The sequence below is a fragment of the Rhinatrema bivittatum genome, chromosome 2, assembly GCF_901001135.1.
Source record: "Rhinatrema bivittatum chromosome 2, aRhiBiv1.1, whole genome shotgun sequence".
Lineage (NCBI taxonomy): Eukaryota > Metazoa > Chordata > Amphibia > Gymnophiona > Rhinatrematidae > Rhinatrema > Rhinatrema bivittatum.
In genome coordinates this window covers 764,035,590-764,050,740 of record NC_042616.1, presented here as the reverse complement: position 1 = coordinate 764,050,740, position 15,151 = coordinate 764,035,590, and the positions used below count along the sequence as shown (strand labels likewise).

The following is a 15,151-nucleotide window of genomic DNA, read 5'->3' as shown; positions in this document are numbered from 1 at the left end:
AGTGGGGTACTTCACAATAGTGATAACACGATCAAATGCTACTTATTTAAAATCATTTATATCCCTCACTGGAGGGGAGAACGTTAAGGAAAATTACTACATTAGCATTACCTTGCCAAAAGGAGACTAATAAAATGAAAATAAAAAAAACTAAAAGGTGCAACTGCAAAGGTTAAGAGTTTACATTGGGGCATGATCATTGTTTAAAAATGCCATCTTGGAAGCCCAGACTAGATGTATTCCAAGCATTAAAAAAGGTAGAAGGAATGTTAAACCACTGCTGTTGGCTTGGGTAAAAGGTGATGTGAAAGAGGCTGTTATAGCTAAAAACTTCTTTCAAAATATAGAAACAGGATCCAAATGAAGAAAATTGGAAAAAATATAAGCAGTGGCAAGTTAGATTCAAAACACTGATAAGGCAGGCAAAAAGAGAATTTTAAAAGATGCTTGCCATAGAGGCAAAAGCCCATAATAAAAACTTTTTCAAATCTGACGCAGGAAGCCTGTAAGGGGGTCAATTGAATTGTTAGATGATCGAGGGGTAAAAGGGACACTTAGGGAAGACAAGGCCTTAGTGGAAAGACTAAATGAATTCTTTGTTTTGGTGTTTAGAGAAGATGAGGTTTGTATCACAAATAGTACTATTGGTAATGATTTGAAGGAACTGAAAGAAATTATACCAAACTAGGAAGATGTAATAGGGTGAATTAACAAACTAAAGAATAACAAATCACCTGGACCAGATGATATACAAACCAGAGTACTGAAATAACTCAAAAATGAAATTGCTGATCTATTACTAGTAATTTATAAGCTAAAAATAAATGATCTACTGTACTTGGAGGGTGGCCAATGTAACACCAGTCTTTAAAAGGGGCTCCACGGATGATCCAAGAAACTATAGACCAATAAGCCTGAAGTTAGTGTCAGGTAAAATCATAGAAACTATTCTAAAGAGTAAAATAACAGAACATATATATAGACAACGTTTAATGGGACAACAGCCTCTGTGATATACTAAGGGCCGTCGGTGCCATTTTGATTACTGGCAGCCGTCGGCCCTTTGCCCTCACTATGTCACAAGGGCTACCGGTGCCATTGGTCGGCCCCTGTGACATAGTAAGGGCAAAGGGCCATTGATGCCATTTTAATTACTGGCTGCCGACGGCCCACGTGCAGGAGATCGCTCGCGCACCCCTGCTGGACCACCAGGGACTTTTGGGGGGTCAGGAGGGTGGGGGGTTGTAGTTAGGTTTTTTGTTTTTTTTTTAAATATTCGCTCCATAAGATGCGCAGACATTCCCCCCCCCCCCCCCCTTTTGGGGGAAAAAAGTGTGTCATTTGGAGCGAAAAATACGGTAAATGATCTGGAAAAGGGAACAATATATGAGCTGATCAGATTTACAGACAGCACACAATTATTCTGAGTTGTTACAATTTCTCACAATCCATTTGTGATTTAAGACTACCCTATGAGACTGGGTATCCAAATGGCAGATGAAATTTAATATGGAAAAAATGTAAAGTGATGCATGTAGGGAAAAGTAACCCACACTGTAGTTATATGATGTTAGGTTCCATAGTAGGAATCACCACCCAGGAAAAGGATGTAGGCTGTTTCCTCATGGCACCAAATCACCAGTGATATAGCAAATAAGCTCTGCCCTCTTATTACTAAATAAATCTCCTCAGAGAAGAAAGATAAAAAATCTTGGTACTCTCCTGAGCTTATAAATATGAAATCCGAGCCACGAAAAACAGAAAAGAAATGGCGCAGATACCAAACCACATCACTACTTTCAAAATTCCGATCACTTCTACACGAATACCGTAAAATCACAGACAAAGCTAAGAGAGACTACTATTCGTCAAGGATCCATAATTACCAATTCAACCCACGTGCTCTTTTCCAATATGTATCTAGCTTCATCACCCCCCCTAGCAAATATTAATGCAGAAAACGAGGATAAGAACAAATGTGAGAATCTAGCCGCTTACTTTCATGATAAAATTGAGACACTTATGGCACGCTTTAATAGCTTGCCCTCTACCACCATTGCTACAGATACCAACACACACCTTAACTCCCCCATGCACTACTCTCCCACACACAATCCCTACCAAATTTTACATCACTCAGCTACCCTTTCTAACTTTGAAAGCACTAGTGTAATAGAAATCAAAGCAATCCTCAAGAAGATCAAACCAGCAATGCACCCCTTTGATACCATGCCTACAACAGCTCTCCTTGCTATTCCTACTATGATAGCCAAACCGATCTCTGATATCATTAACAAATCTATCACCACTGGACTGGTACCTACACAACTTAAACATGCTATAATAAAGCCGGCTCTTAAGAAATTGGATTTGGACCCTACTGAACCTTCTAACTTTCTTCCAGTCTCAAACCTCCCTTTTCTATCTAAAATAATAGAAAAAATCATCAACAAGCAACTTACAGAATTTCTAGATGAAAATCAACTACTCTACCCCTCCCAGTATGAATTCCGCAAGCACCATAGCACTGAAACCCTCCTTCTATCACTCTCAGAAACCATCCTAAAAGCCTTTGACACTGGTCACTCTTACATTCTAGCGCTACTTGACATATCTTCTGCATTTGATACGGTTAACCACAATACCCTTATCAACCGCCTTGCCCAGATTGGCATTACTGGCTCCGCCCTATGCTGGCTACAATCTTTTCTGAGTGACAGGAAATACAGTGTAAAAATTGCTCGCCACAAATCTAAACCCAAAAAACTGCAACAAGGAGTACCTCAAGGTTCCTCTCTTTCTTCAACCCTATTCAAAATCTACCTCACCCTCTTTGTCAACTCTTGAATAAACTAGGTTTCCTGCACTTCATATACGCAGATGACATGCAAATCCTCATTCCCATTAATGACTCCCTACCTAATGCCCTGAAAATCTGGGATGCTGCTCTTACAGAAATAAAGAATCTACTCACAGAAAATGTCCTGGCAATAAACACTACTAAAACAGAACTACTCATAATCACTCCGCAGAACAATGCGTCCATTAACTCTTTTCATACGTCACAAACCAGCCCTCCTATGGTACAGCAGGTACGCAGCCTCGGCATATTCATTGACAACCATTTCTCTTTAAAACAATTCATATCGGCCACAGTCAAAAATGGATTCTTCAAACTACATACTCTCAAAAGAATTAAATCTCTTCTACACCCTCACGACTTCCGAACAGTCCTACAAGCCACAATTCTATCAAAACTCGACTACTGCAACTCGATCCTCCTAGGACTGCCTAAAAATTCGCTATAACCGTTACAGATGCTACAAAATGCAGCTGCACGTATACTCACCAATACACACTGCTACGAACACATCACGCCTGCACTTCAATCCCTGCACTTTGTTACCTGTAGCATCCAGGATATTGTACAAAGTACTTACCCTCATTCACAAATCTATCTATAACCAAGATATGCAATGGTTCTCTGATCATTTCACATTTCACAAATCAAATAGACCAACAAGAACAATTCACCAAGCCAAACTCCCACTCTCAAGCATATCAAGCATGTCTCGACGAGTGAACGCTCATTTACTATTGCAGGAACTAACATTTGGAATAAAATGCCTTCCGACCTGCGCCAGGAGCCCTGCCATAAGAAGTTTAAACAAAACCTCAAAACCTGGCTATTTAAACAAGCTTACCCAGAATAAGAATTTCCTTAATCTGAACTGCCAATCTTTCGATCCCCTTTGTTATCCACATTTCATCATAATTTCGTCTACTGGCAATCCTTTGTAAGCTATTTGTGTCCCCTAAACACAATTCCATTCTTCAAATAGAATGCAATCTTGGACTCACTTGACTCCTATTGTTTGAATATACCTAGATATTTATACTTACCTTCTATTTTACTACCCAGTTTAGGCTTGTTCAAGTTGCACTTTATGTTTCTATCTTACTTTGATCTATTTATACTTGTTTTGTTCTATGGTCATTAGAATGTAAAGCTAGTTGCTGAATTATTGTTTACTGTAAACTGAGGTGATGTTTTCAACATGCTGCGGTATATAAAAAAAATTTATAAAAAAAAAATAAGGTGTCATTGTGGACAGTATGTTGAAATTCTTGGCTCAGTGTGTGGCAGTGGTCAAAAAAAACAAATAAAATGTTATGAAAGGAATGTAGAATAAAACAGAATACTGTAATACCTCTGTATCACTTCATGGTGTGACAACATTTAGAGTACTGTGTGGCATTCTAGTCCCCACATTTAAAAGATATAGCAGAACTGGAAAAGGCTCAGAAAAGGTGACCAAAATTGATAAAAAGTGGAAAGGTTCCCCTATGAGGAAAGGCTAAACAGGTTTTTCCATTGATAAACAGGCTGAATTAGCCATTACATGTGAGTGACATCCGGTGGCACCGAACATACCTGTCTCTATAAGCTGTAGAGCTTTGAGCTCTCCTGAGCATGTGTGAGGTTCCTGCGTAGGTGTTGCCTCGAGCTTACTCAGTCATTTTTTTTTTATCCAAGCTAAAGCGTGGGATCTGTACTTCGTGTCTCCTCTATTTTTTTTTCTTCAGAAGATTTTTTTTTCTGCCTCGCCTTGCTGCTTCTGCAGCCACCAAAACAGACATTTTCAGTGCTACCTGATTATTAAAAAAACCAAAACAAAACTGAAAGACCGGCACAGAGAGTTTCTCAAATTACTGAAAATTTCAGGCCACAAGAAAAAGCCAACTACTGTAAGTGTTGTTCAAAAGTTGCCCCTGTGGGAAAATTATTTCCCTCACAAATTTTGTTACCATTTTCTGGGACTGGACCATGACCAGAAGAATTGTGGATGCATATCCCTGCACTCACAATGTTCCAATGCCTTGCATATGGAAGAGCTACGTAAATTTCAGAGGTGTAGCATTCATTCTTCCTCCCGCAGTGCAGCATCATGTGCCTTCTTGGGAAGGCCTATGAATTGCATTCATTCCAAAACTTCCCTGATTGTGAAGGTCAAGGCCACGGGATCAAGTTCAGCTGCCTGGCAGTCTTCAGCACACATGCAGCAGTATTCTCCCAAACTGGTCCCCCCCCCCCCCCCCCATGTCAAAGAAAAACAAGCATCGGGGGACATAGATACTGGTCTCACTGTTGCAGAAAGGTATATTGAAGCATCAATGCATCCCAGCTCTGCAGCGATGCTTTCACAACAAGGTGCAGCCAGTCAAAGCATGGTGCACCAATGCAATTGAAGTCCTCGATGCAGTCTGTGCCGTCAATACACAGGCACCAGCGCAACAGAGCCATGGTGAATTGACATACAATGCACTGGCGTATCAGATGCCCTCTGCACTGTCTCAGCCTAACCGATGCACTAATGCAAGTTGTCCCAATGCATTTGATGCAAGTAGACTCTTCTGATACCATGCTCTCATATCTGCAATGTGTCCCGATGCACCCAGTACAGGTCCCTGGACTGTCCTCGAGCATACAACCCACAAAATCCTCATCTGTGTCACCCAGAGATTCTGCATCTCCATTCTGGAATCCAAGAGATTTTTCAGCTCATCCAAGATCGGCTGGTGAAGGGGTCAGACTGCCCCTACTGCCACCATTAGTTCAGAGGCTGACACCCCCCATGATTGATAGCACAAAATCTCCACTTACAGGTAAGGGATTCAATCTTGGTGATCATATTGCTATCCTCTAATAAACTGCTGAATATTGCTATCCTCTAATAAACTGCTGAATAAATGCTTAGAGCCAACAGCTGTGGAGAAAAAAATTCTTTTATTAAATGCTACAGAATAATATAAGATATATACCATGGGAAGAGAGAGAGAAAAGAGGCGGAGTGCTACGAAAAGCACCAGTATAAAATTCTTTCAAATTATTTCACTGATAAGACAATATATAGGACTTTTAACATACATCTCCAACCCCTAAACTAGGTCAAAATCGCTGATTGGCTTTCTACTATACACAATCTGAATGGCCATATGGTAATTTGCTCTCGCTCTCCATGTTAATTAATCCTCACTTTGTATGCAAATATTATCTATAGGCTCGCAACTAGTTGCTATGTCAGCATTGCCTTGTGTTTGTTCAAAATAAGCTTCTATGACCTCATGGCCCAGTTCTTTCTGTTAATACTACTCTGTCTATCTAGTCTCCTTCTGTGGCATATATCTGTCTAGCAAAAACAAAGCGCACACATATTATTTATTAGTAATTATAAAGCTACATGATCAAAAAATCAAAAACTTAGGAGAACAAGAATGACGTCTTACGTGACAATTCAATAAGCAAAAAGTGTTTCACTGCCGCTTCACCACTTTCCATTACAAGTCATGCTTGTGTGAAGGAGCTGTAAGCTCCACATCACCGCCTGTTATATAACAGAAACCAATTTTGGTTTTGTAAGATGTCCCTCTACCAACCCTATGGCAAAAGATACAGCAGTCCTACCAACATATTGTGGGTAAAGTGAAGAAATTCTTTACCTCCCTTGTACAACAGACAGATGAAATTCCCCAGCCTCTTTTCTCCACTATAGCATCAGTGGTTCCTGAGACTGGAGTTCCAAACCTACCTTTTAGGTATACCTTCATCATTGGAACCCCTTCTCAGGGGCTCCTTATCAACACATTTGCATGCAGCAGAATCCACTTATTTGGAAGTCACAAGACCTGCCATTCCTCTAAAACCTCAAATCAAGGTGCATTTATCATCCCCTTCAGCCTCACTCATGTCCTGGCTCAATGAACCAGAACCCCGATTCGGAAGACTGATCCACTGGAATATTGTCAGTTCCACTACCTGACTACCTGGAATGTTCTTCACCTCCAGCGGACCTGACCTTACTTATGGTCTTGGCTATAGAAGCAGCCCTGTACCTTTTCCCTTATTTCTATATATCAGTACTCCATACCATAAAAGTCAGGGCCCATGTAGGTTGTCATCTGAATCCAATTCCTCTTCCATCTCCCCCCACTCTCCCATCCCGCCATCAAAGCGGAGAGTGATGTTGCAGTTGCGTCAAAAGCATTAAGGCTTATTGGTTAAGGGTAGTAATCCCATGCCTTCTGTTAAGAGTAATAACTGCTTTTCTGTGCAGGTTACCCCCATGCTTATCAGTTCCCCACGCTATTAAAGTCAAGGCCCTTGTTGGTTGTGTCTGAAACCAACTCTCCTTTTTCCCCTGCCGTCAAAGTGGAGAGCAATGTTGCAGATGCATCAAAAAAAAAAATCAAGGTTTATTGCCACACCAGCAAGTCACCCCATGCACCCTTTTCTTCATTTCCATCCTCTAGCCTTTAGAGATCCACAGTGTTTATCCCATGCCCCTTTGAATTTCATTGACAATTTTAGTTTTTCACCACCTCCTCTGGCAGGGCATTCCAGGCATCCATGAAGAAATATTTCCTACAAATAGATGTTATTCTAAATTCTATTTGTAGTGCCAAAGGAAGGGGAGAGTGACACCCAAGAAACCCACTGGGCTCCATTATAAATTATAGACCAGGTGGTTTGCGGGTTCGTGATTAACTAGGGATAGACAATGCTGCTGGGCCCACTCTCTACCTATCTGGGGTACCCCTTTGTTGTCCCGGGCCCCACTCACATAATTTTTCAGGTCCCACTGAAAAGCACACTCGGCCTATAAGAATAATCTTTTATTTTAAGGTTTATAAGCAACATAAGGCCAAAGCATACTTATTTTAAAATACTTGCATTTCACCAATCTACAAATCTTGGTGGATAACAAATCATAAATCAGTAAAAGTTTAGGAAGGAAGGACCTTAGCAAAAAAAGAAATAGGCCTTAAGGTTTTTCCTAAACCTCATTAGATCCCTCTCAGCCCTTATTTCCTCTGGTGTGACCCTATCAAATGGCATCATTTGGCTTTCAATCACCGAAGGAAGAAGAGGGGCTCTGAGGCTGGGTACAGACTCTGGGGGACCCGGTGTCTCAGCTGAGGCCCCGGCGTTGGGCCGGGATTCGGGCACAGGCTCCAGCATCGGGACCTGGCCTCCGTGTTGGGCCTAGGTCTGGGTCAAGGTCCCTGCTTTCTGGGTCAGGCCTGGGTTCGGGCCAAGGCCCTGGTGTCATGCTCAGGCCTAAGCCACGGTTCGTTTGTTTGGACATGGCCTAGGCCAAGGCCCTTGCTTTGGGTCTCAGCCTATTCCATAGGCAACGCCCTGGCTTTGGACCTGGACCTAGGCCCGATGGATCAATTTTGTTTTCAAAACAAAACATGAAAAACCAATGAAATTTTGTTGGATTTTCAATCATTTCACTTTGATAATGAAATGAAATAAGAAATTTCGTCTAATTTCCTATTTCGTTTCTCCCGAATGCCCATCCCTAATTACCATATGAGACTGATTTTGGAAACCGTCTGCTTTTAAAAGTTGGTTTACCTCTTTTTATTTTTTAAAATGGTGCTTGTAACTGGTTCTAAGAAAACTGCAGTAGTGTGAACTTGGCTTCTGATGTCACTGCATAAATTTTAGGTTTGCAGTAAAATTAAAGGAGGAAGTACTATCACATTTTATTTAAAGATTTAAGTACCTTGCTAGCTTACTTCAGAATATATCTTGTTTTAACTTTTTGTGTTTCTAATCTGCTAATATTTGATTGGTGCGAATGCTTTTGAAGGCATTTCTTGTTTTCCCTGTGATTCACATTTTTAATTTTCTTGTGTTTTTTTCTGTCATGAAGAAACAGTCCAGTATTATGGGAAGTTGAGTCTTCATTAAAGAGAGAGTATTTGATAGTGCTACTGTTCCTACGTTTTCTAGTATTAACGTACCTGGGAATTCTCCAGGTTTCTTCCGCAGACTCTAGGAATTTCATGCCTGGGGAAACTCAGGAAAACTCGGGAGGGCAGGGCAGAAAACCATTGCCCTGCTCACTGCTCCAGCCCCCTCCTCTCCCCCTCCAGAAAGCATGCAGAGAACAGGAGCGGTAATTTTATTTTTCTGCTTGCTGTGTCCACTCCAGCTTCATCTCCCTCCCCTCCTGTCCCCATGTCATCAGGCAGCCTGTGTGGGGGGGGAACAGGAGGGAAAAAGCTGGAGCAAATGCAGCAGCAACAACCTGCTACTCAGGTGAGGGTGGAGAGGGGAAAGAGGAAGGAGATGCCCCAGAGCACAAGTCAGAGAGCTGTGAGTGATTTATGAGTGGGGTGGGAGAAAAATGTTGGTGGTCATCCCTGGATTGGGGGAGGGGGAGGAGAGTAACCATGTGTATGTGTGTGGATTAAGAGAGTGGAACATAGAAAGATGATGTGCACCTCCCCCCTGGCTAATCAATGTCAATCTCAGGGCCACCTAAACTCAAAAGTTCCCAAGTATAGTTATAAATCAGTGATTGGTTAATGGTAAAACAGAAATCTTAAGGAGGCTTCCTGACACCTTTCATTGCTGGTCTCATTGATTTATTTAGTATGGTTCATAATCGCAGGAAAAAACATTACCGTAATTGATAAGTAAGCTTCAAACAAGCAAGAAGAAAGAGGCAAAGTATTTTGGATTGAATGTTGAAGTTTTGGAATTTTTGTACACCTTAGTCACTTAAACTTCTGAGACTGTGATTTGTCATTCTAATGATGCTTATATATTTCTATTGTAGTACATTTACTTTATATGGCTTATCTCTTCCAGTGTTCTTCCACAATGCATTGCCTTTCATAGGTTTTGGTTTCTTGGATAATGCGATTATGATTGCTGCGGTAAGTTTTTTTGGATTTCTTTTTCCTTGTTGGATTTTTTGCATGAAATAACCCTTTCTGGAGATAGATTCTGTCTTTTACACTCATAGGCAGCAAATGAGTTTTTCAAACACTAACTTGGTTAGGAGGACAGCACCAAAAGTTTGTCATGTGCATGGCAGTGGAGGGAGATGCGCAGAGAGGTCGATTTTAAAAGTGTTGCTTGTACAAAAATGCCCACACGTGCATGTGTGATATCTTTGATGAGCGGCGGTATATAAAAAACTTTAAATAAAATAAATAAATAAATAAATGTGGGAAGCGCGTGAGCAATGTGGATTTTAAAAAGCCGCGATTTATGCAAGTATATACCCGTGAGCATGGCCAAAATAAGGGGCAGAAAAGGGGTGGGGCGTGGGTGTCCTGAGGCGGGGGCCAACACTTGCGTACTTATCTCCGTATTTTAGCTGTGTTAACTTTACTCCTGCTCCTGATGAGGAGCAAGTCTTTAGATCTCGCATTTTGGGGCTCATAGATCAGGGTGAGGAGTGTCCGGGTAAGCTGGGTGGCATGCAGGATGAAGAACCAGAGGGATCTGGAAGACCTTGATGTTGACTGGGCAAACTGGTGGCTAGTTGGAAAAACTGGGAATGTTCCTCGCACAAGCATGTTTTAAAATCCGCTTACAAACGCGCGTTAAAGCCGGCAAAGTCCTATGGAAGATTCGCGAAGTAGGTTTGCTCGAGCAACCTCTTAAAATTAGAAGCATACTTATGCACGGTAGGCGTACTTTAAATCATATGCGCGCAAGTGTGAGCGTGATTTAAAATTCCAGCATATCTCCGTTCGTGCGCTGATACACTCATGTATGGATGCATGCACGCTTGTTTTAAAATTTTCCTGTAAGAAAATTTTGTGATGGGGACTGATCATGGGCATGGATAGAAGCAAACTGGATATGGAGTGGATTTTAGGACAGCTTCAGCTTTTTTATCAGCATGATGGAGAGATGCACAGCCACCTTCCGGGGTGGGGGTGGACATCATGCCCACTGTGACCTTGACACTGCAGCTACCTCTTCCAGAGAAGAGGTTTTGGAAGAAAACATCTGTGAGGATTGTTGAGCAAATCTTCATTCTCTGGAGTCAGAAAACACGCTGATCCCAGTTTTTCTTCTTGCAGGTTCTCTTTATTAACATTTAACAGCACTTCAAGCATAGCAGTGACTGCCTACCTTTGCCGTACACTTCAGTAGCTTTAAGTTAGGTCAGAGATGTTTTACAGGAGCTGTCTTCTCCTAGAGACATAGAGGCCTCCTGGTCCCAGCTGGGCTCTCAGTCTTATTCCCCTCTCAGCTAAATGCCTGGTCCTGCATATGCAAAAAGAGGAAAAACAGGGTCACTTCATCACATAACCCCAAGTTATGTGATGAAGTGACCCTAGCCCCCAAGTTCAATGCCCCTGTTTTATGTAACTTTGCTTGATTCAGCCTTCTTGTTCTTGGTTACACTTGTTTTTCCCCCAAGTTCCATGTAAACCGGCCTGATGTGAATTTCTATTCGTGAAGTCCGGTATAGAAATATATATTAAATAAATAAATAAATAAATACCCCCCCCCCCCCCCCCCCCCCAACCTCCGGATCCCATCTAGGGAACTGCCTCACATCCCCCATCCATTTCATCTAGCCCTTCAGCAGCTAGGATTAAGATCGGTGTTTTAGGGTCAAGCTCCCTCCCCATCCCACACACATTAGGGTTACCCCAGACAACATTAGTCCCATCACCCACTGTGCTCTTCACCCAGTGTGCACCTCCAGTTTTTTGAGTTCATTGCTGGCTTTGGGTTTCTAATCAACAGCCAACCTTGTTCCCTTTGCTCAAGAGATCTTCAACAATCAACCATCAAGGGAACTCCTTGATGCGTGGTGATGTGCGGTCGCTATTTTTAAGGGCAACCACTTTTAATCTAGCGTGCTTTATTTTTCTCCCCGGCGATCTGTCCAACCCACCCCGAATGTTCCCACTTCTTTTCAGGTACTTATCTGGTGGTGCTGATTAATTGCTTCCGCTTTCATGGGTATGGACCCGCCTGCCCGACAATGGCCATGTTTCGGCAGTGCTCTGCCTGCTTCAGAGACCTCGAGAGAAGTTTCTATTATGTCCGTCAATTGGGTACACCGTTGGAAAAGCACATCAGTGGATGAAGGCGCCGCTCACTTGTAAGGCTTGTGAAAAAGAAACAAAACAAAAAAACATAAAGGATTTGAATAAAGCATTAATAGAGTAAAACATGGAAGCTATTGAATGGGACAGCCACAAAGTGGTTGCTCTTAAAATAGCGACCGCACATCACCACGCATCAATGAGTTTCCTTGATGGTTGATTGTTGAAGGGCTTTGTGTTCCTAGCAGGACTCTTTGGACTAGCTGTGGGACTTGTAGTGAGTACTCTTCACTCTTCTCTGCAGTGACTTGTGCCTCCTCTGCAGTGTCATGATCACAGCCCTCTGGCAATTCCACCGCACCTCTCGCTGACTCCTTGTCAACACCGTGCATTGGCTCCTCTGTTGTAGCCCCTCTCACTAGGGTCTTTATGCTCCTTTTCTCAGGGCTTTCCATGGCCCATCCTTCTGGGCTCTCAGCCGCATCTCCATCTGACTCTCCACGGCAGCGCCTCTAACTGGCTTCTCTGTAGCCCCTCTTGTTGGGGGTCTTCATGGCCTCTGTGGCCCTCCCATCAGGCCCCTTGGCAGCACCTCTCTCAAGCTCCTCCATATTGTCTTCCTCTGGTCACTCGATGCTGCCTCTCGCAGGCCATTCTGTACAGCCCCCTTCTGGACAAACTGTTACCCTCTCCAGGACGCTCTGCGGGTCTGGCAACTCAGGATCTGTGTCAGCTTCAGCCCTCTCTGGAGTGAGCCACAGTCAAGTGACCTTACTAAGTTGCTGTGCTCCCTCTGGGCTCTTTGTGGCACCTTTCTCAGGGATCTCCACAGCCCCTCTTCTTCAGGCCATGTCTTTAATCCTTTAAGCTTCTCCATGAACTCTTGGGTAACGCAGTCTTTTGCACTACACTCTGCTGTGCTTTCCCTGCATTCCCAGTGGTCTCCTCAGCACTTCGCCCCAACTCGCTCAGCTCTCAAGACACCTCTGCCAGCATCTCATCTAGCTCATCCAGGAACTGTTGGCACTCTTTATCCAGCTGCTTTAGGCACTCGTGTCTTACCCCTGAAAGCAGCAAATATGAATCATAAGAGCCAAAGAAATATGCACACAATACTGACGGGCCCCAAAAGCACTGTCGCAGCAAGAGAGAGAACTTTTGCCCAGATGAACTTTAAAACAGCACTGCCTCTGTGGAAAAATCAAGAAACCTTGCCCTGATGGGAGCAGAACTGAAGGATACCTTATCAGATCTGCCTGTTTGTATGTTCCTGTGTAAATAGGAGCAAGGCAGGGGAACAGTACGACTTAAGCTCATAAACAGGTGTCAGGGACCAGCCAAGATGAGTCCATAGGTCAGAAAGACCCTCAAACTTGGAAGAAAGGGGGCAGTCTGAGACAGAGAAAAACACTCTGGCACACAGCTTGGCGTACAGACGCGGCAGTTCTCACCCTGAAGAAATGGGGAGGGACTGCAATGTGGCAAAGACCTTCACCCACCACGTGGTTATGCCTGAGCTTATGCATATCAGCTGGAAAGTATAAGACGGGGGGGGCAAATAAGGGAACCCCCCCCCTAAGAGCAACAGTGGAAGCAAAGGACCCCCTGGGGACGCGAACCCTGAGAGCGACCCTGAAACCAGAGAAGAGACCCCCTGAAGGAAAAGAAAGGGGAGCCTGAAGCAGACCAACACTCCCCCTGCTATTGAGGAGGGAAAAGACTAGGTGTGGCCAAGAGACTGTGGAGAGAGGAGACACCCTGCTCAGGTGTGGAGAATGATATGGAGTTAGGCGGTGAGGGGCGGGAGCAAACCCCAGAGAACCCGGCAAGCACCAGAGCCAGAAGCTAAGTCTTCTTTCCCGGATCGCAGCCAGTAGCACTGCCAGAACCTGTCCCAGAGTCACGTCTCCTCGCCTGCCCATGCTCTCCAGCCGGAGCCTGCTTCAAAGGTAAACAGAGGAGATAGCCTGAAGCTGTACCAGGGGGTAAGTAAGTCAGCCATAAGCATTAATATTAATCAGGCTAAGGTTTATGACATGTTTGTTACCACCCATGATACAGAACTTTCTTTAGGGAAAACTTGTGCTTAGTGGCCAGGATGTTAAAGACAGGAATTGTTGTTTTCTAAATGGGATAACCTGCCAAATTTGATAGATAAAAAAATTCTGTTTCTGAGGAGAATACAAGTTGTCTTTTCCTGATTTAGGATCGAGAAGTAAAGTGGGAGGGCAATTGGAAGTGTCCTGTAGGAGACAGGTCCCCGAACCCCTAAACTTACTTACACCTGTCCTGGACTCTTATTTAATTCTTTTTCTATACCAACATTCATGACACATGTCAGATCACATCGGTTCACATCGAACAAGGGTACTTGGGAGTGGATTCTCTAGTTCCACCGACCTGCCTGGCATCTCCAGCCTCAGGTTCTCTCTTCCATCTGGCTCTGGTGAGCTTGGGAGCTCCTGTCACGCAGAAGTACGTCTGTTCACCTTTTCCCGAGCAGTCTGGCTTTTCCCTCTCTTCACCTGTAGTGCAGTTTACCAACTGGCTCTCTAGACCAGATTTTCCGTAGCACTGCCAGGCCTCTGGCAGCTGCAGTCTCTAGAACAGCGGTTCTCAACCGGTGCGTCGCGTGGCTCCCGGTCCCTCCCGCTGCTCGTTCTTCCCTGCTGCCGTTGCCGCCGGGCTATCAGCACGTTCAAGCCCAGCGGGAACGGCAGCGGTGCAAAAAAAAAAAAAGCTGTGGCATCCGCGGCTGGCCTTTTCTTCTTCCCGCGCCTGCATCCCCCCCGGAACAGGAAGTGGTGCGCGGGAAGAAGAAAGGCCGTGCCGCAAGAGAACCCACACCTCGCGCGCCATCACGGCACACATGGGGAAGCGCTGCTGCGGCTGTATGGCCAACCGGTCTTCCTGTTCGGGGGGGGGGGGGGAGCGGAAGCGCCGCGTGCAGCTTCCGCTTCCTCCCCCCAATGCAGGAAGATCAGCTGCCTCTCCTGCTGCCACCGGCCTCCTGCTATCTTCGGGCGTCGGCCGTATGGTCCACCGATCTTCCTGCTTGGGGGGGGGGGAGGGAGGAAGCGGATGTTGTGCGCTGCGCTTCCGCTACCCCCCCCCCCCCCCCGACAGGAAGTTCGGACGCCCGAAGATAGCAGGAGTCCGGTGGCAGCAGGAGAGGCAGCTGATCTTCCTGCTCTGGGGGAGAAAGCGGAAGGGAAAGGAGAGAGCAGCATGAGCCTCCCGCGATCGATGGAATTCTTCCTTCTTGGCCTGCGGG

At 44.4% G+C, this 15,151-nt stretch overlaps 1 protein-coding gene across 4 annotated transcripts in view; it reads left to right on the top strand.

Moving 5' to 3' along the window:
• Positions 1-15,151, top strand: part of TMEM65 (transmembrane protein 65) — a 168,288-nt gene that overhangs the window by 77,289 nt on the left and 75,848 nt on the right. For all 4 annotated transcript variants that reach the window (XM_029591999.1, XM_029592001.1, XM_029591998.1 and 1 more), the window contains one exon: positions 9,668-9,735. In XM_029591999.1, coding sequence (XP_029447859.1) covers positions 9,668-9,735 — 68 coding nt within the window. The remainder of the gene's footprint in view (positions 1-9,667; positions 9,736-15,151) is intronic.